The following is a 20,321-nucleotide window of genomic DNA, read 5'->3' as shown; positions in this document are numbered from 1 at the left end:
GGAAGCTAAGAGGTGTTTCTGGTGAAATTTCTCAGGTCTGCTCTAAAATAGGCACAGGGCCTCTAACAATTATCACTCTTATTTTCAGTTCTTAAGTTTCCAACAAAGCCTGTTATTTGCCATGCGTTTGTACCAAGGATCACAGAGAAAGAAAGAAAAATCAGTGTTGCTTTCCCTCCTCTACTCCCATCCAAAATTTTGTCTCCTTTTTCTTCAGTTCGTTGATGAATTCTTTCCACGTTCAGTTTGATGTCAGAGTAGTAGCCTGCTTTTAGTTCCAGTTTTCAAGTTGAGACCGGTTAGCGTCTTGGAATTTAATCCATTGTATGTTATTTCTTCTTGCTTCAGAAGATGTAAATATGAATATAGGATTAAATCTAGATTCAGGAAGGATGCAAACAGGTAACTAATGTAAAATACTGCTACCTTTGGTTTCCTTCTTTCTTTAAATTTTCTATTTTCTTCAATTTATGTTGAAATACTTTGAATAGCATTGATAAATGTACAACCACTAATCTGCTTTGCCATGAGCTGGGCGTTCTGGGCTCAGTCAGTCAAAGCTGATCCATGCTGAGCTTAACTATAAAGGGCTCTGAAATGTTACTTTAAAATGCCACTGGGATTTTGCTAGAAATATCAATTTTTCAAGAAATTGTAGTTGCACATGTTGCTGGGTTGGGGTATGCATCCATGCAGGCTTCCAAGTAGTCATGTCCTTTAACATTGGAAAGAAATAACATTTTTCTATTATTGAATATTCTGTTTTCATCAATTTTAAAGATTTTAATCATAGTTTTCTGCAGTAGCTATACTGCATTGCACGCTAGCCAAGTTAGAAATTCTAGTATTCAAATGCTTTGGGTTTTCATTGGCAGGTCAGTGCACCAAGGATGGATATGACACTGGCTGAACTTCAGGAAATGGCGTCGCGCCAGCAGCAGCAAATTGAGGCTCAACAACAAATGCTGGCTAACAAGGTGAGCTTGGAAGAAAACTGTCTACAACTGGGAACATAGATGGTAGGAGTTATGAGACGGAAGAAGCGCTAGGGATTTGTGTGTGTTTTTCTTCTTTTATTTATTTCATCCCTCATCTCTCATAAACAGAGAACTCCCTTTCTTTAGCTGCTGCTGCTTAAATTTGTAAGTCATATACACATTTCTAGTAGTAAAACACTAAAATAGTACTGGTGATAGCAGTGACCCTATAGCTTACTAAAAGGATAGAGCATATAGTGTTAATGTTGTCATTTATCCTGATGTCTGTGCCAGCCCTCTTTGTGCTCTGTGTGGTGACCAGCTATTCACCGGTTTGATCAGTGAGCAATGCTTTTGTCTCTAGACATAATGCTGTCCTGTAATGATATCTTGCTTTCTACTGATAGAGTTCAGTGTGCCTGGCTTCCTGGGGCAGCTGTCTGAAAAAGATTGCCTTCATGTGATGAAGTAACTAGGACAGTGACTTATAAAATGTTTACTGAACAGTACAGGGAAGCTAATGACAGGTGCTGGGTGCTCCTGAATTGTTTAGGAGAAAAAATGTTCTGACACATCTGCAGAATGGTAGCATGGATTTTTTTTGTTTGACTTCAGCATTGTTGTTATGCACTGCTCTTGAAAACACCACTGACAACACTGCTGTTGGCAGAGAGTCTTTATGCATGAGCCCAACCTGAGGAGGGTTTGACTCTGATTGGATTAGTTCCCAAAGCCCTGCAGAGCGTGCTTTGCTGAGAAGGAAGGCTGCTCTGAGGCTCCTGTCTTACTACTCTTCCTCTCTCAGAAGCCCTTCTTCACTTGACTGATTCACTAATAAGTAACAGTAATAGACGTTGGTCTTACAAGGTCTTATAAGCACTGACACTGTGGTTACCATATACAGAGAGCCCCAAATAGGAAAAATTCATATATTTACTGTAAGGGGAGTCATACAAGATTTAAAAAGTTAAGAGTTTGTCTGCATCCTGTCCATCAGGTAGGTGTCTTGCTGCAGTTGGTGGCAGAGTAGCCTTGTGGGTATCCTGATGTACAGTTTATCATCTAAGATGCCTTTCACAGAATCACAGAAGTGTAGGGGTTGGAAGGGACCTCCAGAGATCGAGTCCAACCCCCCTGCCAAAGCAGGTTCCCTACACCAGGTAGCACAGGTAGGCATCCAGGCAGGTCTTGAACATCTCCAGAGAAGGAGACTCCACCACCTCCCTGGGCAGCCTGTTCCAGTGCTCCGTCACCTCACTGTAAAGAAGTTCTTGCGCATGTTTGTGCGGAACTTCCTATGCTGCAGTTTCCAGCCGTTTCCCCTTGTCCTGTCTCCACTCACCACTGAAAAGAGTCCGGCCTCGCCATTCTGCCCCCCACACCTTAGATATTTATAGACCTGGATCAGGTCCCCTCTCAGTCTTTTCTCAAGGCTGAACAGACCCAGTTCACTCAGCCTTTCTTCATAGGGGAGATGCTCCAGGCCCTTCACCATCTTCGTGGCCAAGAGATCCCTGTCTTTTTTGTACTGGGGAGCCCAGAACTGGACGCAGTACTTTCTAAAAAGGTGTTTGAAAAGCTGTCTTTATTCTGAAGACACACTGTTCATTGCCTCTTTCCTGCCTTCTGAAATCAAATGCAGTATTAAAAATAGGTTTGGAAGGGAAGAAAACACTTTCTTTTTAGACATGGCTTGTAATACCTGTGGTTGGTTTTTTTTAGGTGTGGTGGTTTTTTTTTTTTTTTTTTTTTTTTTTTTTTTTTTTTAACATTTCCCTTTATAGAATTGTCTCTAAACTAGTGTATGTATTGCAGGTGTTGCCTGGCTTTCTCTGGAAAACAAGCTCACTTTTTTCCTTTTTCTTTTTTTAGTCAAAATACACAGGAGTCTGTGTTTCTAAATACAATTGGTTTTTTTTTTTTTTTTTTTAAATTTTTATTTTAAGGCTTATTTTCCTTTGGAAAAAATGTTGCATTCTAATGTTAGTAGCCACCGGTAGTCATGGCAGTTAGTCTTTGGATGCTTGGGAAGGTCTTAGCAGCTTTCCTACTACTGAAATGACATATGTTCAGAACTGAAAGCCATATATAATTGCCACTAACTTAAAGGAAGTCTTTGTAGATGATCTAGTGGTTTATTTTAGCTCTAAACTCTGGATATCTGTGTATAGAAACTGATGGTGCACCACCCTACTCTTACAGTCTTGGAGAAGTGAAAGCATCCTCTCCAATTGTCCGTTGCATAAGTGGAACCAAATCACTATAAAAGTTATCCTGTATCTTGAGTTGTTCTGTGTTGCGATGTTGACTATTGCCTAGAAAGGGTGAGATTTCAAAGCTTTGCTGGTCTGTGATCACCATTCTTGAGAAGTCCTAATGGGACCAGAGGAAGTAGAAAGAGTGACAGACGTGATCTGTAGTTTATGAAATACTTTATATGGAAAGAATGTCTAATTGACGTTAAGTCATGCTGAAAAATAATGTGTCATATGATAAAAGAAATAATGATTAGTTCCAGCTAATGAAGAACAAGTAGTCATTAAATGAAATAGGCAAACAGCATGGAATGTGAATGCTGAAATTTTTCTTAAATTAAAAGTCTTTTGAGCAATTTAATGGAAGAAAAATGTACTAGAGACTGCTCGATGTGGATACTGCCTTTGTTTCAGTAGACTCTTGCACTGCATTGTAGTGGTGCCTGTACTGGGGATTACATATATACTGTGGACATTGGGAGGTGCTTGACCTAGTCTCAAAAGCTTTCCTTGATGCTCTGAGAAGTCAGAATGCTCAGCTGAAGTAACTGATGACCAGAGATGTGGTGGCAATTGTATATTAGTTTTAAGATTGTTTCTGTCAGTATTTCACCATTAATTCACTTTAAAAATAAATAAATTCCTTGCCTTGCCTGCAGGAACAGCGCCTGAAATTCCTGAAGCAGCAAGATCAGCGGCAGCAACAGCAAGCTGCTGAACAGGAAAAACTGAAGCGATTAAAGGAAATTGCTGAGAATCAGGAAGCCAAACTTAAGAAAGTAAGAGCGTTGAAAGGCCATGTGGAGCAAAAAAGGCTCAGCAATGGGAAGTTAGGTAAGTTGTTGCTTGCAGAAGGTAGCCTATGCTTTTTCATGGAGCATAGTTCTTGGAACTCTGAAATCTGTGGGGATTTCAGTGATTCAGAAGAGGTACTTGCAGTATTCCAAGAAAAGTTAATCTTAATTTTCACATCTTTTATCTACCAAAAGAATTCCTGAATGACCCAGGGGGAAAAAAGAAAAAGCATTTTCATATTGTATTTCAAAATGTCACAAGTGTATTTCCCTCCAGTTTTAAGCTTACCATTTCTGTTCTTCAATTTCAATGTAGATTGTTTCCTTACTTGAATACTTTTGTGTACCACAGTAAGTTTTTCTATCCTTTATGTTCATACCTTATGTTTTTAGGCTGTTAGGCTTTCCTTTTGGCCCCGAACAAAACTGTGAGCTGCTTGGCATGTTACCTATGTTTCCTCTTAAGAAAGAGGTAACTTAGTGGTTGTATACTTTCAATCAGAAAAATCAGGCTAATGTCTGGCTTTCTACAGTACTAGTAGAGTGTTTGCATCAACTTGCTGAACTGCAGTATTAAATGTTTTGTTTCAGACTTTATGTCTGAAATACATTCTCCTTCCTCTTTTTTCCTTCCTCTGTATCCATATCATGCAGAACTTGTTTCTGTGTGCATTCAATGAAAACATTGCTTATTATTATTAGTTGCCGTCTTTTTTTTTTTTTTTTTTAAGAAAAAAGCATAATGCTGTACAGATGAAAGCAAAAGACTTTCTGTGGGAAAAGCATGTATTCTGTCCAATATTTATTTTATATAATGCAACTCAGTTTAAAGGAAGAGAAAAACAGCAAAGTAACACAAAGGAATGAGAGCTGAGACTACATAGCATGTGTATCTGCTTCCCTGCACCACCCCCAGCAGGTCTGGTCTTGGCACTTGCTTAAACAATTCCCTGTTCTTCAGGTTTTATTCTAAAATACTACAGTTTTGAATAATGAGAACAGCTGTTGATGACAGTGTGTGGTAAACCCTAAAAAGGCTTTGTTTAGGTAACAGATTGAGTGTTTTGTCATTGTTATCTGTCATTCCTCTGACGTAAACTCAGGATTTTTGAGCATCATGCATTTGCCTTGTTTGAGTGAGCATCATTCTGTGGAATCTTAGCATTATGTGAATTTAGCAGCTCTGCCTGTGTGCTCTGAGCAGACAGACTTTCTATTGCCTTGCTGCCGAGTTTGCTTGTTCAGCTCCCTCAAGAAAGAGCTGTTTTTCCAGGGGCCACAGGCTTGCAGCAGCCAGCTGATCTGTGCCCCCGTCGTGCTGCCTTGGAAGCAGCCCACGCTGGGCCGTTTCTCAGGGCAGCTATTGTGCTCTCTCGCCCTCTTCAGTGGAGGAGATTGAACAGATGAACAGCCTGTTCCAGCAAAAGCAGCGTGAGCTGGTGCTGGCGGTCTCAAAGGTAGAGGAACTCACCAGGCAACTGGAGATGCTGAAGAACGGCCGGATTGATGGCTACCACGACAACCAGTCGGCTGTAGCTGAGCTCGACCGCCTGTACAAGGAGCTGCAGGTAGTGTGGAGGGTGGGAAGTTGACTGGGTGGCTTTTTGCCTAATTGGGAGGAAACCCTTTGCCCTTGCTCCGAGCAGAGCTCTGCAGTTTCTGAGGGCTGTGAGTGCAGGGCCGGCTGTGTTGAGCTCAAGGTAGAGAAGGGACAGAACACTCAGCCTTGACCTTGGAGGCAGTTTGGAGATGACCCAGCATTTTTTTTTCTTTTTTCAGAATATAATCTCAGGAGAATATAGTCTGTTTCAGCATGTAGTTTTGGGAGTCAAGCAAGACTTGACTTCTCAGAAAGTTTCTCTCTTCATAGCTGTTTCCTGTCCCCTATCCCCATCCTGAAAGTTAATTTTGTTTTGATGTTTGTGTTGTGTTCTTTCGCCCCTCTTCCTGCTTCCCCCCCCTCGTGAATTTATTCAGCTGAGGAACAAACTGAACCAGGAGCAGAATGCCAAGCTGCAGCAACAGAGGGAGTGTTTGAACAAGCGCAACTCAGAGGTGGCAGTCATGGACAAGCGTGTTAATGAGCTGCGGGAGCGCCTGTGGAAGAAAAAGGCAGCTCTGCAACAGAAAGAGAATGTACCAGTAAGTGGTGGATTCTTCAGTTACCAAAAAAAAGGCTTTTATTTGTGGCACATATGGACTAAAGTGAAAGCTTGCTTGGGGAGGGCTGTTCAGATGCTAGATGTGTAGTTTTTCTCCATTCATGGTGGAAGTCTTGTATTATTAAAGTACTTCTCATGGTACATTGATGCTAACCTACTTACTGTTTATGAACAAGATGACATCTTACGTTGTGGAATTTTTTTCAGATTTTATTACTGCATCATTTATACTTGCTGAGGCTTCTAAGAAAGCTTCTTTTTTAGTACTTGAATATAATTTTGCATTTGTTTTATACTTTTTGACTTCTAGTTCAGACTTTTTGTACAGCATACAGTTAATTACATTTTTTTTCCTTAATTTTTTTTTAAGGTTTCTTCTGATGGGAATCTACCCCAGGCAGTGGGTTCTGCTCCAAGCCGAGTGGCAGCAGTTGGTCCTTATATCCAGTCCTCTACTATGCCACGTATTGCTTCCAGACCTGAACTCTTGGTGAAGCCAGCATTTTCAGATGGGACTCAAGCTTTGCAGGCATCTGATGGTCCATTGAAAACACAAACTTTGCCGAACATGCGAGCTGGGAGTAGTTCACAAGCTAAGGTTCCTGCAGGTAATAACTTACAATCAGTATTTATTCTCTAGAACTATTTTATTCTAATTCACCAGCCCTGGCTTTTTTTTGCTTTTTAAATAAAGTATTATTTGAGTTGGAAGTCTTCTTGGAATTATCCTGACCCATGAATGTATTTTACAAGCACTGAGGCTGTAGGATTAAATGCGTTTAAAGATGAAGTAATCCTCTTACAGATTAATCTGAGATGTGATACAGCATAGAACGTAGGATGATTAATCTTCTGTGTTTTTCTTGTTCTCATAACGTTCTCCTAAATATACAAAAATACTTGCTCAAGTTTTAGTGGCAGTTCTAGCACGCACATGGCTAACCTGTTGTCTGGCCTGAATAACTAACAAAGTCAAGTTTTTTGATAATGCATTTCTGAAATGACATATGTAAAAGATTAACAAATATTACAAGAAATATTATAAAGGTGGCAATTGATTCTAACATAGAAATAGAAATGAAGTTTTGCTGAAGTGTTGGTGACACAAAAGTGTGGATTGACCACAGCTGTCCCACTCCTGATGTGGAGCCTGGCACTGAGCACTGGTGGAGGTTTGCCTGGTTTCTCTTTGGTTCTTTCCTATGAGATACAGTTCAGCTCAGAGAGCAGGAATCAGAAGAAACTCAGAGATGCAAACACCTTCTCTGTTGGCATCTTTCAGAGTTGCTTTTCAACAGGAGATACAAGAAACCCAAATCTCAAAAGGAAAAACAAGCTGTGCTCATAGAACAGTTCTGTTCCTTCATCCCTCTCCCCTTTCCAGTGCTGGCTGATGTTTATAAAGTACCAAGTTTCTTCTTCTCTGTTAGAGGATGGGGAACAGTTTGTTTTGGTTTTATGTAAGTTTAGATCCTAAAATTACTAGGTTGGAATTTTAGCTCTGATCTGTACAAAATCCAAATGTTTGCTGCAGGGGTGTATGGTAGTTTGCTAATTGAACTAAGCCACCATGCCTTTTCTAGCATTTGGGCAAAATGACTGTTTTGCTAGAGAGAGGATATCTGATAATTTCTCCTTTTCTGCTCATCACTAATATTTGAGCTGGATACCACTTACAGTGATAGCTGATGCAACCTATTTCTCTCAAGTTCTATTACAAGTTGTAATCTTATTTTTGAAGCAGACTGAGTATCTACTCCAGTGAACATAAAGATCAACTTTAATGCAATGCCTGTATATGCACTGAACACACAAATGATTTTCTATTGTTACGGGTATCACTACCAGGATTTATTTCTGCTTTAGTGCATCACTTTTTTTTTTTCTTTGATGCATGATCTTTTCCACCCCCTACTGGGGTGATGATCAACAGTCAGCTGAACATGAGCCAGTAGCATGCCCTGGTGGTTGACAGGACAAGGGAAGTGATTGTCCCCCTGTATGTGGCTCTGGTGAGACTGTACCCTGAGTACTGCGTTCACTTTTGGGCCCCTCACTACAGGAATGATTTTGAGTTACTGGAACATATTCAGAGGAGCAATGAAGCTGGTGAAAGGACTAGAAAAAAAGGTGTGTAAGGAGGGGCTGAGGGAATTGGGATTTTTTAATCTAGAGAAAAGGAGCCGGAGGGGAGACCTCATTGCTCTCTGCATCTGCCTGAAAGGAAGTTGTAGTGAAGGTAGCTGTCAGTCTTTTTTCTCAGGTGACAAGTAATAGGACATGAGGAAAAGTCCTGAAATTTGCACTCCGGGAGGTTTAGATTCGGTATCAGGAAGGTTTTCTTCATGGAAACAGTGGTGAGCCATTGGAACAAGCTTCCAATGGAGGTGCTAGAATCACCATCCTTGGAGGTATTTAAGAAATAGGTGAGTGAGGCACTGTAAGATATGATTTAGTACTGGAGTTGGTAGTTAGATGGATACTTGGACTTGTTCTTCAGGTTGTTTTCCAACTTAAATGATTCTATGAACTAGAACCTGAAGTGATGGCTTTCCACAGTAGTTATTCTGTGTATGATGCTTGTATACTGTCTGGACTGACTCCTCCTAAAAAAACTCAAAAAAAACCTCCACTCTCCAGTAAATAAGTAAATAAAACAAAATATAGCTTTAAGCTGTCATTTTCATTTAAACTGTTTCATTTGTTTTCTCCTAGGTTCTGTGGTACCCAGTTCAAAACCTTCCCCATCTGCTGAGTGGAGTAGCTTAAATACAGACAATCATTTAAGTCAAGGATCTGCCTTGACTTCAGGAAAGGGAGTTGTGGCTGGTGAAGGTCAAGGTAGGCTCTCTGTGCTTGGCTAATCTTAAAATATGGAGACTCAAGTTAATGGCATCTGTTTTCCCTAAACATGCCTCACTGAATAGTACGATTGAGAGCACAGAAAGTTAAAGGATATTGCCATATAGGCTGCAGTGCAGCGTTGCAGGGATTTTTTAAGATACCTTATTTGAGGAGGTGAAGTAGATACTAATGCCTCAGAAATGCTTCCATTTGATTAGCAAGACTGCAGTTGGCATGCCCTTGAGTCCTTACTACAGAAGAAAGGGTACAGAAAAGCATCCCTTGGATACACAGTCTTGAGTTTTGCACAGAACAGGATTCTTACTCCTACAGTTGTCGCCATTTAAAAAATCTTTCTGTTTAACAACAGGTGAAGGAGATGCTTTTTTACGAGACAAAGAGAAGAAAGTACGTCCGTTCTCAATGTTTGATTCTGTGGATCAGTCTGCTGGGCTGGGTACACTAAGGAAGAACCAGAGCAGCGAAGATCTTTTGCGAGAAGCTCAGGTATGCGTGGAACACAAACTGCTGCGCAGCTCTGAACTTTGCCAAGTTTTCCTACATGGATGGAGATTACTACACAGCTTTACAAAAAGTGCCATCAGGAAGCTATTTGAAAAGTTGTCTTTGAAAAAACTTCTCCTAGGGAGAAAAATTTCTCATACATTTTGATTTATGACATAAAATAGCAGTGTTACTTGTGTTAGTGTGCATGTGGGTATTTTTTTCCAAAGGCTGAACGTACAGAGGCTTTTAAAATCATTGACATACCTGTTCCATTGTTCAATTTATCAACATCCTTCACGTGGTTGGTTGCAGCAAGACTTCCCACCTAAATCTTTGCACAAGGGAATGATATGATTGTGTAGGTGTGGAGTAACATAAAATAACTGAGAATGTCAGGTGGTACATTGGGAACAATTTATTTCCATACAGATTGTAATGAGTCCTCTGCTATTTTTAGAGTAATTACTGTGCCCAGTCATCACTTGAAATTTTGAACATGGCTGCCACAGAAGGAATTAAGGAGAACAGGGTCTCCTTAGGTATAACTAAGTTGATAAAATGTTTGGAGAAGTGTCTTCATGTTTCCAACAAGACTGTAAACAGTTTTGCAGAGATGGTACAAGTGCTAGATGCTTTGTTGTCTTTTGGGGATCTTTGGTTCTTCCCAGCAGATTTCTTAACGTGCTTTTTTTTTCTTTTCCTTTCAGACAGCCAATAAAAACGTAACAAAGGTACCACCTCCTGTCCCCACTAAACCAAAACAGATAAACTTGCCTTATTTTGGTCAAGCCAGTCACCAGCAACTTTCTGACCCGAAGTTGGATGGCAACCTACAGAAGTTGCCTTTGGCTGTCGCATCTGTGGGAAGCAAACAAAAGCCAGTGGCACAACAGCCCTCCCATCCTCAGCAGATACAGCGGATTTCTGTACCCCCTGTAGGTCCTTCCTCTAGCCAGGACCAAATTCTTTCCTCCTCCAAACAGGAGAGTCCCCCAGCAGCTGCTGTAAGACCTTTTACCCCTCAGCCATCGAAAGAGAACTCACTGCCTCCATTTCGAAAGCCACAAACTGTGGCTGCAAGTTCAATTTATAGTATGTACACACAACAGCAGACTCCTGGGAAGAACTTCCAGCAAGCAGTGCAAAGTGCTTTGACAAGGGCACAGACCAGAGCACCACACTTCCCTAGTGGTAAGCTTGTAGCTCTTTACCTCTCTTCTGTTTTCATAAACCTCAGAGCTATTTTCCCCTTAATCTGTGGGTAGTGGGTACAAAGCTGTTCTTGGGGGGTAGTTCAGCAAGTTAGTGCAGCTGCAAGAATCTCAGGTGGATCTTGCATGTTGTAAATAAACATTATCAAAGAGCACAAAGTACCTGTCTTCCATCTCTAAGTTAATGATGACGGTAAACCTGGTTAAAAGTTGAGTTCTGTTTCGTCGAATCTACTGTTGTGCTTCTCTGCCTTAGGCAGGTGAATGGAGTTGCATGTTCTTGATAGGCTTATCAATCAGGTTTTCACAGTTGTTTCTTCCCTACCATTCTCTGACTCTCTAGTGTATGGCAAGCCTGTGATGGCAGGAGCAGGTGTACAGAATCAGCTGCCGCAGACAGAGAACATCTACTCAAACCTGCAAGGCAAACCAGGCAGTCCAGAGCCTGAGATGGAAACGACAGCTTCTGCTCATGAAAGTCACGAAACAGAGCGAATCCCCCGTCCCCTCAGCCCAACCAAGTTGCTGCCTTTTCTGTCCAATCCGTACCGCAACCAAAGTGATGCTGATTTGGAAGCACTACGGAAGAAGCTGTCCAACGCGCCCAGACCACTGAAGAAACGTAGCTCCATTACTGAGCCAGAGGGACCTAATGGCCCCAATATTCAAAAGCTGCTGTATCAGAGGACGACTCTGGCTGCTATGGAGACTATCTCAGCTCCATCGCATCCCTCCAAACAGACGGCATCAGCTGTCAGTCCTGAAAGCCCAGTGGAAATCCCAAATCCTTACGCAAGTGCAGAACCAGAGAAAGAAACTGTTTCTTCTCTGCCTGAACCAACCATTGCTGAGGAGGCAGAAAACATACCAGCAGATCAGAGCGAAGCTGTTCTTCCCTCCACTGCTTTAGACCCAGTACCTGAAGGGGTATCGGATAGTGATGAGTCCATGCAGCCAAAAATGGAAGAACCGAGCCATGAGGCCCCACTACCACTGGAAGTATACATGGAAGAGTATCCTCCATACCCACCACCTCCATATCCATCAGGGGAGCCAGAGAGTTTGGGAGAGGACTCATTCAGTATGCGGCCTCCTGAAGTTACAGGGCAGTTCTCCTTACCTCCTGTGAGTATTGGCTAGCCTATAACTTGAGCACTCTGTGAGTCACCCTAAGCTCTGCTGTAAATCCTGTCTTTCCTATTGTAGACATTAAGTGGATGTAGGAGAACTGTTGTGCAAACAGGCTAAAAGTATCTCTATGGGTATCAGTTTTCAATGACAGTAATGAAAAGCCTCTGTAATCTCTGAAGAGAATGACATTATGAAGTTTAAATGGAGTTTGATACACAAATAGAACTCTTCTGAGCTTTCTAAACTATTCCTTATAGAAGTCCGCTTGTTATGTCCAAACTATACTTCCTTCTTAAAGAAATTAAACTATTTTTGAGGCAATACCTATTTCAGAGCACTTCCCACTTTTGCTCATATGAGATGCAATCCAGGATTAAGGGAATTAGTTTCCGTTTGTTTGTAAGTGCACTGCTTGAAAAGTGAGGGGGAATTTACTCCTTTAGTTTCTGCTTTAGTAACTCATTTGGAGGTAGCTGCTTGCATTTTTTCTACTGAAATGTTTTCTGATTCATTTATTTAGGAACTTTAATTTGACATCAATTACTTCTCAAGTCAAATGGAGCCCCTTTGGGCTAAGGTTAAGGCAGTCTTGTTTGTTTGGGAAATATGTCTGTGTGCGTAATATGGTGTTATCTCACTGTTCTAGAACAGAAATTTTTAATACTTTTGATTCCTCAAAGAGTTTTTTTCAAGTTTATAATGAATAGAGTTTTAATAACCATATGATGAAAGAATTTTATTCCTCCATCACTTCAGTGCTGAGGAGTTAAAAGCTTTAGCATGTTTTTTTTGTTTTTTTTTTTGTTTTTTTTTTTTTAGCCTTGGAATAGTCATTGCAAGTTTTCATGCTTTTGAGACTCTCCTTCCTCCCTTTAGCGAGGAAACTTGAACAATAGGATTTCCTAATTTGTATAAACTCTGTTCTGGTTGGCTTTGTAATAATTCTGCTATTATGAGAAGAAACCAACCCATCTTCATATTTAAGATCTGGTTTGTGCTGACTAAGTCTTTCTTTAAAAAGCCTGTGCTTTTGATACACGCATAAGTCAGTGGGCAGGAGAGTATTTTCTGGGAATTTCTTATAAAGCTTCCATCTTCACATGCTTGCTCTTGCAAAACATGAGTCATTTCTATTCATCTTTGCTTGGACATCTGTTGGGAATTTGCATAGCCTTATGAATGGTGTTTATTGCTGCTGCACAGCCAGCTGGGGAGAGCTCTGATCTAATGTATGCATATTCTCTACAGGAAAGAGTACAAATTAAGCTATAGAAATGCTTGCTTTCCAGTATCACTGGGAGCATCTAAAGCCATTCTACATTTGGTTCTACAGGCTTACCAGAATCATTTTCCTTAACTGTTTCTGTTCCTGTTAACTTCTGCTTAACTTAGCATCTCAACTTAAAAAATAACAAAACCCAAAGAGACTCTGTGTTACTTGATACAGTCCTTCCAGTTTCTTGTTTTGTTTAACAGCCCTGAGAGCTAATGCTAAAATAATCTGAAAACAAATTTTTTTCCCTGATTTTTAGGGATCTGAAAGTTTTGGGATTTTGAGGAGTTTGATCAAGGTGTTGTTTGAGTTGAATATAGGAACCTTGCCTGGAATAATGGCAGAGATCTGTTATAACCTGCTGTGTTCATTATGTGGTAGAAGTGGTAGAAAATAGCCTATTTCACATTAAACACTGACTTAATTGTTTGTTTCTGCCGTTGTTCTCAAGTGCATGACTTTGTATTCTTGTTCTTCCAGTAAAAATGTCCTGTAACTGTGCTACCTTCTCACAGGGGAAGAGGACAAATTTGCGTAAGGCTGGCTCTGACAGAATTGCTCATGGAATGAGAGTAAAGTTCAACCCCCTTGCACTGCTTCTGGATTCATCATTGGAGGGGGAGTTTGACCTTGTGCAGAGAATCATTTATGAGGTACGAATCTTAGACTTGTTTGAGTTGGAAAGGACTTTGGAAGTCATCTAGTCTAACTCAAATGCTGCCTTCTAACAGAAAGACTAGCAATCCCAGTTCCAACTGGGCTGTCACAGCTTTTCTGAATGGGGTTGAGAGGCTAAAATAGCAGTGCATAACAGAGATCTGCCCTTGAGAGGATGGAAAGCAGTCCTAGTAGGAAATGGTCACTTAGAGGCTGGTTTGTCTGCGTTAAGTCCAATCTGGTATTTTGCACCAGAACTGTAAATGTGCAGGAGAGGATTTATCACCCATTTCCTTACAGTACTTTTGCCTCCTATTCAGATAAATTGTGCTTATAGTCAATGGGCAAATCCTTGAAATTTATTATAAAGCCTTTTGCTATGTTATCTGTTTACTGCTTCTTTGAACCAGTTTAGCTTCTCAGTGTTAAATGGAGGCTATAAGCGTATATGTGAATCTTCTGGTGAGATGGGTTACTGCTGTAGCTTTCTTCCTGTTGACGATATCCCCCATAGGATTTCGAGCCATAATTCTATTTCAGAAGAGGATTGCTCACTTTTGTACATAGACATTTATTACAGAGATTCTGAATGGTTCCTTTTTCTGACTGGATAGGTTGAAGATCCAAGCATGCCCAACGATGAAGGGATTACTGCTCTGCACAACGCTGTGTGTGCTGGGCACACAGAAATTGTGAAGTTCCTGGTGCAGTTTGGTGTGAATGTAAATGCTGCAGACAGTGATGGATGGTAAGGCTTTCTTTAAGTTGTACCTTATGGTGCTGTCTGCCAGCCCACAGGTGACTGTGCTCTGAGCAGTGTGTAGCCCCACAAACTTTCCTTAGTTCTCTTTCCATTACTCAGATGATGTAAAAATGAGACTAAGTTAGAAAGCCTACCATCTGCACTCTAGGCAAGTAACAGATAGTGAGTTGCAAATACTTCTTAAAGGATGCTAAGATAGCTTATTGATAGAAGTGTATGGAAAGGTGATTTACTGTTAATTTCATCTGTAACAGAAGTGTCTAATGCCCAAGACTGAAGAAAGATGCTTGTTGTCCCTCAGCAATTATTCCAATTACCTGTACTTGCCACCAGATCACGTTTTGAAGTCGCTGTCAATTTTGTAATAGGCTGTGATTTCAGGAGGGTTCCTGAGTGTGGGTTATTCCTTTTGTTTTTTATTGCTTTCTTATTGCCTTGGTGACCATTCTTAAAATGTTGATGAATTAACAAAGCATAACGTTACTATCGAGATTCATACGCAGCTTTAGGGCTCGGGCAGCTCTTGGTGGTGTAACCCCTGAACTGTGAAAAGCAATTGCTCTTCCTACCCGAAGCACTTAACTCAGGGTGGCAAGTCCTCAGTGATATGCAGTACTGATTGCTGGCGGTCACACATGATGGTTATTTACTCCAAAGAGCCTGTAAGCACTGCTATGAATAATAATTTTCTCATCTTCTTGGCTTACAGGACCCCATTGCACTGTGCAGCATCTTGCAATAATGTGCAGGTGTGCAAGTTCCTGGTGGAGTCAGGTGCAGCTGTATTTGCTATGACCTACAGCGACATGCAGACAGCTGCAGACAAGTGTGAGGAAATGGAGGAAGGCTACACACAGTGTTCCCAGTTCTTATACGGTACGTGATAACAACCATCCTGGGTAACCAGGTCTCCTGTTTCCTTCCAGAGGGGGTTCACATTTTCCCTAGTCTTCCTTTTATTCGTGATGCATTTACAGAAGCTTTTCTGGTTGCCCTTGATGTCTCTAGCCAAATTCAGTTCAGTCTGGGATTTGGCTTTCCTTACCTGATCTCTGCTTGGACAGTTTCTCTGTATTCTCTCTGGCTTCCACCCTCCACAGGCTTCCTCCCAGTGTTTGAGTTTGTCCTTGTTATCCATGCAGACCTCCTGATGTTTTTACCTGGCTTTCTCTGTTGAGATGCATTGCTCCTAAGCTTGCAGAAGGTGATTCTTAAATATCAACTAGCTTTCTTGGTCTCTTCTTCCCTCCAGGGATTTATCTTATGGAACTCTACCAAGCAGACTTGGACCAAAGAGGCCCAAAGCTGCCCTTGAGCTTCACATTCCCTAATGGCCCCCATCTTGTTGGTGAGGTATAGCACCTCTCCTTGAGGGCTTCCCTATTGCCTGGAGAAGGAGGTTATCTTCCATGTATTCCAGGAACTTCCTGCATTGCTTATGCCTTGCTGTGTTGTCCCTCCAACAGATATTGGAGTGGTTGAAGACTTAACCAAAAGCAAGCAGGTGTTTCAAGCATAGGTATAAAAGGAGGCTTGTTTTAAAGGTCAAAAACAAAGTGACACAGGCAGAAAATGGCACCCAGGCAATAAGATGAAAGTGGGAGTCAGCATAAGCAGGTGGAGCGGTCTCCCCATGACAGAAAGGGGATGACTGATGAATTAGGAGTACAAGCAGGGGCTTCTTGTTCATCACTTATGTATGGAAAATGTGAACACCAATGTGAAAATCTTGCCTCTTACCAATCAGTGCTCTACTCATGTTCCCTTCCTGTTACCTCATGTAATCTGAACATGATGTAAAGAAGAAATCTGCCTGCTGTGGGCAGAGGCTGACTTTGCAATACTGCCAGTTCCCCGGCTGACTTTGGCAGGCTGGTGACAAAAAGGAGCTACATGTGATTGAAGGCATTAAGATATTTTTCCTGGATTGCTGCTGTGCTCTTGTACAGTATTTCCAACTGTCTTTTTTGGTGTCTTTTAAATTGAGCTGCTGTATATTTTTCATATTGCAGGAGTCCAGGAGAAAATGGGAATAATGAACAAAGGAGTGATTTATGGACTGTGGGATTATGAGGCTCAGAATGATGATGAGCTCTCAATGAAAGAAGGAGACTGCATGACAATCCTGCGCCGGGAGGATGAAGATGAGATTGAGTGGTGGTGGGCACGGCTGAATGACAAGGAAGGCTACGTTCCCCGCAATCTGCTTGGGGTGAGTCTTCATTATTTTTTGGAGTCAGTTTAAAAAAACAAAACGTTATGTGAAATATTCACAACATTCTTCTCACACATCTAAGTTACATGTGGTTTAAAAAGTGTAAAGGCAGGAGTTGAAGTTCTCCATTTATTCCAGAGGAGAGTGAAGTCGCACCCTTTGTTTAGATACCCACTAGATGATATTAATGGGTGCACAGAACACGCATTGCTGCCCTGCTATACATTTCAGATTGTAATACTAACCTTATCTCATTATCTGAAAAGAAAAAGTACGTGAACAGGGCTTCCCCTCTTTTCAGAAGTGGTACATGGGTAGGCACAGTAGACCTGCAGAGCAGGCACTTGGATTAAGGACGATTCATCCCTTTCTCTGCTACCTTTTTTTTTTTCTTTTGAACAAAAACAATTGTTTGCAAATAATGGATATTTTCAGCTATGTTACCATACATCTCATGGCCTGCTTGCTAGAAAACTGCAGCAGATGGACACATTAAAAATTCTGTTAAGCTTTTATCTACATATCCAGCATGCCTGCTGCAGGAGATGAGAGTTTCAGCTGATGCTAAAGATTAACTGCTGTGAATTTTATCTGATTGATGTATGATGCTTGAAAGAGGCTGGTCTTCCTTCCTCATGCAGATAGTGTGTATATTCCTAAGCTGCTAGACTTTACAGAGCTGCTTTATCTAATGCAAAATTAATTTTCATTTCTATATCACTGTCAGGTCACTCCTACCCACAAGGTAATGTAAAGTACTGCATAAAGGAAAATTTCTGCTGAGTTTTTCCTCTCCAAATGTAAACATTTCTGAACTGAAAGTAGCCTCAGCCCTGCACAATGAAGCTTTTTTTTTCCTGCCACATGGTGAACTGGGCATGTATAGCTTCTTCATGAAGTTGCACACAGCCTTGAGCACAGGTGTTCAAAAATAGAGGAACACCTGTGCTTCTGCAATGAAAAGTACAAGGCAGCACAACTCAGACTAGGGCCCACTCCTCCTCCTTTAGCAGCACAATCCCAACAGAACCTTTGGAATAACTACCCCATTCAATTGTTCTAGTATCATCACCTGAGTATTCTTTTTGTTGCTTTCAAAAAACAGTTCCTGGATTCTTAATGTTGCAGCTGAAATCCAGGTTAAGCTGTTAAGCCTAGATAAAAATGTTTGGTAGTTCACTATATTAAGTTGTACTTTTATCACAGCTTCTTCATCCTTTTGCAGTTGGGTGCACAGAAGAAAAGCAAGGATGAATTAATCTGCCTCAGTATTCTGCCCTTCTTAGTGACTCAGTAGCTCGCTAAGCTGTGCAAGAGCTCTAAAACTGAATGCAAATAGGATGATACTGTCAAAATACTGACTGCTTAATGCCAAATAAAATCTTTTGAAGACTGACTTCATCTCTGCTGGGGTGAAATCACAGTTATCAGGCTGAGACAAATCTTTTGAGTGAATTTGCTGGTCTTCTATTAATCAATTATTAGCTTATTGAGCTTTGTACTCAAGAGTAAGAAGAAAGCTAGAGCCTTCCCCTAAATGGGGAAGGGAATATCTTTAAGAACTTCACTTGAAAAACAGCAGTATGTAAGGTAGACATGTTACAGCTTGGAGCATGGTGGGTGCATCCTTCCTAATTGAATGAAGTGCATCCCTCTATTTCTGTACATCAGTAGCCATGCTTTGCACAGTAGGAGTTGCTCCAAAGCCCTTTTCAAGTGAGGTCTAAGAGCTTCCCAAAAACTCAACTCTTCTGTGTACTGGATCAAGTCATATCACATCCATTGTTACGCTATAGCTGAGGCTGGGGAACCTCTGTACCTCCATATGCGTACTCAGAACAGGTGAATGGCAGAATGTAGCTGAAGGGCTGTGAGGTGGCAGATGCTGATTAACAGCCAGGCATCGGGGTGAATTTAAGTGGCTACTCGCTATCTGCTAATCAGTGTGTGGCTTTTACATTTCTGTGGTCCTTTTGCAGCCAGATGTTTCCAGATGGCCCAAAGCTGTAGATCTGTAAAGGCTGATGTGCATAAAGAGACTGAAAACAAAACACTTCAGTACCTCTCTATTTCCCTTTATAAAGCAGATTAAAAAAAACAAAACAATGCCTCACTGAGCACAAAAGTCTCTTGACTTACAAACCATACAGTTCTCTTAGCCCACCCACCTGGGCAGAGCTGGTCTGTGCTTTTCAATGCCTTCCTTTTGTACTGACAAGGTTAGTAATTTTTAAGCTTGTCTAAGGTTGCTGAATTTACTTTTGTTAGTGCTCTGAGTGTTTTCTGTAAGTATGCTTTTCCTACTCAGGATTATATTAGAATTGTATTACCAGAGAGAAATTTAAAAAAAAAAAAAAAAAAAAAAAAAAAAAAAGTAACCTTTTTAAGCACTAAAATTTTAAATCCCATTTCTGTTTTACCCTCAGCTGTACCCAAGGATTAAGCCTAGACAAAGAAGCTTGGCATGAAGTAACAGATGCCAGATTCTTGAAGTACTTGCTAATCGTGGATGACTTGCAAAGAAAAAACTCATTCTGTGTTGGTTCCAGTATCATGAGACTTATTTCAATGACAGTGTAATTTGAAACGATGAAGAATGTGCTTTGAAAACAAATGAAGGATTGATACGTTAGCAAATAGAGGAGGGCATTCTACAAGCTGAAATAGTGCTTGCAAGCAAACAGAATTATTCTGCCTGTGGTCTAAGCAAGCCAAATGTTGAGGTACCTACTTTGATTTCTCCAAGCGTGGCAGAAAAGACTTTCACACTTTTCTGCATTAAGTACAAGAAGCTTTTCAGTGTACCATTGAAGGAGTTGTCATGAGACAGACAACCAGCTTTGTCCCGAGGCTTTTTCCAGATGGGAGAAATTAGAAAAGTACGTGCGCAGAACCCAAATGCTTATCGTTGGAAGAGAACATTTGCTGAAGAAGTGAAATTGAAGTGCATCTGAGCAGTGGAAAACATGTGACCAATCCAGTAAGCAATAACTTCTAAAATGCTGTAGCATCTTAGGAATTCTATGTATTCAAAGTATTATGTGCTATAACTGACAATGTAGTTTTAGATTCCTCTTTTTGCAAAAAGTCTCATGTATTTATTGCCTTTTTTTACTTTTAAAACTAAATGTAGAAACTTTCTGTAGTCCTTGACAACTTACTTGTTTTTACTTGACCGTGATACCATTAAACTTTTGTGTCCTCTTAAGCTTCATCTCTGGGTGCTTTCCTGTAAAGCTTCTATTAGACCATCTGAAAATGTTGCTAAATGACACACTGCTGTTCTACATTATGGTCACATTCAATTACTTTCTCTATTCATACCCCCCCACACCAATTAATTAAAAATTGTCTTTCTGTATTTAAGCCTTACCTGATAGTTGCACACAACCTGTGTTAACCTCAGCTTCTAAGAGATATGTTTAAGAAAAAAAATTTGAGCAGCGTATTTTCCGAATACAAATTTCCAGTGGAAATATTATTTATCAGTTTAGCTATCAGTTCAGGGACAATCATTTGGTAATCAAAGTTA

The 20,321-nt window shown here is 40.8% G+C and overlaps 1 protein-coding gene across 1 annotated transcript in view; it reads left to right on the top strand.

The window, feature by feature from the left end:
- TP53BP2 (tumor protein p53 binding protein 2) overlaps nt 1-20,003 on the top strand; it is a 41,737-nt gene extending 21,734 nt beyond the window's left edge. Inside the window, exons 5-18 of the mRNA XM_048937905.1 lie at nt 876-977; nt 3,892-4,066; nt 5,413-5,594; nt 6,004-6,168; nt 6,559-6,796; nt 8,904-9,029; nt 9,403-9,539; nt 10,247-10,730; nt 11,094-11,875; nt 13,670-13,807; nt 14,426-14,559; nt 15,284-15,450; nt 16,587-16,786; nt 19,216-20,003. Of these exons, the coding sequence (XP_048793862.1) occupies nt 876-977; nt 3,892-4,066; nt 5,413-5,594; nt 6,004-6,168; nt 6,559-6,796; nt 8,904-9,029; nt 9,403-9,539; nt 10,247-10,730; nt 11,094-11,875; nt 13,670-13,807; nt 14,426-14,559; nt 15,284-15,450; nt 16,587-16,786; nt 19,216-19,257 (3,072 nt within the window). The 3' untranslated portion in view covers nt 19,258-20,003. The remainder of the gene's footprint in view (nt 1-875; nt 978-3,891; nt 4,067-5,412; nt 5,595-6,003; nt 6,169-6,558; nt 6,797-8,903; nt 9,030-9,402; nt 9,540-10,246; nt 10,731-11,093; nt 11,876-13,669; nt 13,808-14,425; nt 14,560-15,283; nt 15,451-16,586; nt 16,787-19,215) is intronic.
- Nucleotides 20,004-20,321: the final 318 nt, after the last annotated feature.

This window comes from Lagopus muta, chromosome 2 (assembly GCF_023343835.1).
Source record: "Lagopus muta isolate bLagMut1 chromosome 2, bLagMut1 primary, whole genome shotgun sequence".
NCBI classification, from domain to species: Eukaryota; Metazoa; Chordata; class Aves; order Galliformes; family Phasianidae; genus Lagopus; species Lagopus muta.
This window is presented reverse-complemented; position numbering and strand designations above follow the sequence as displayed.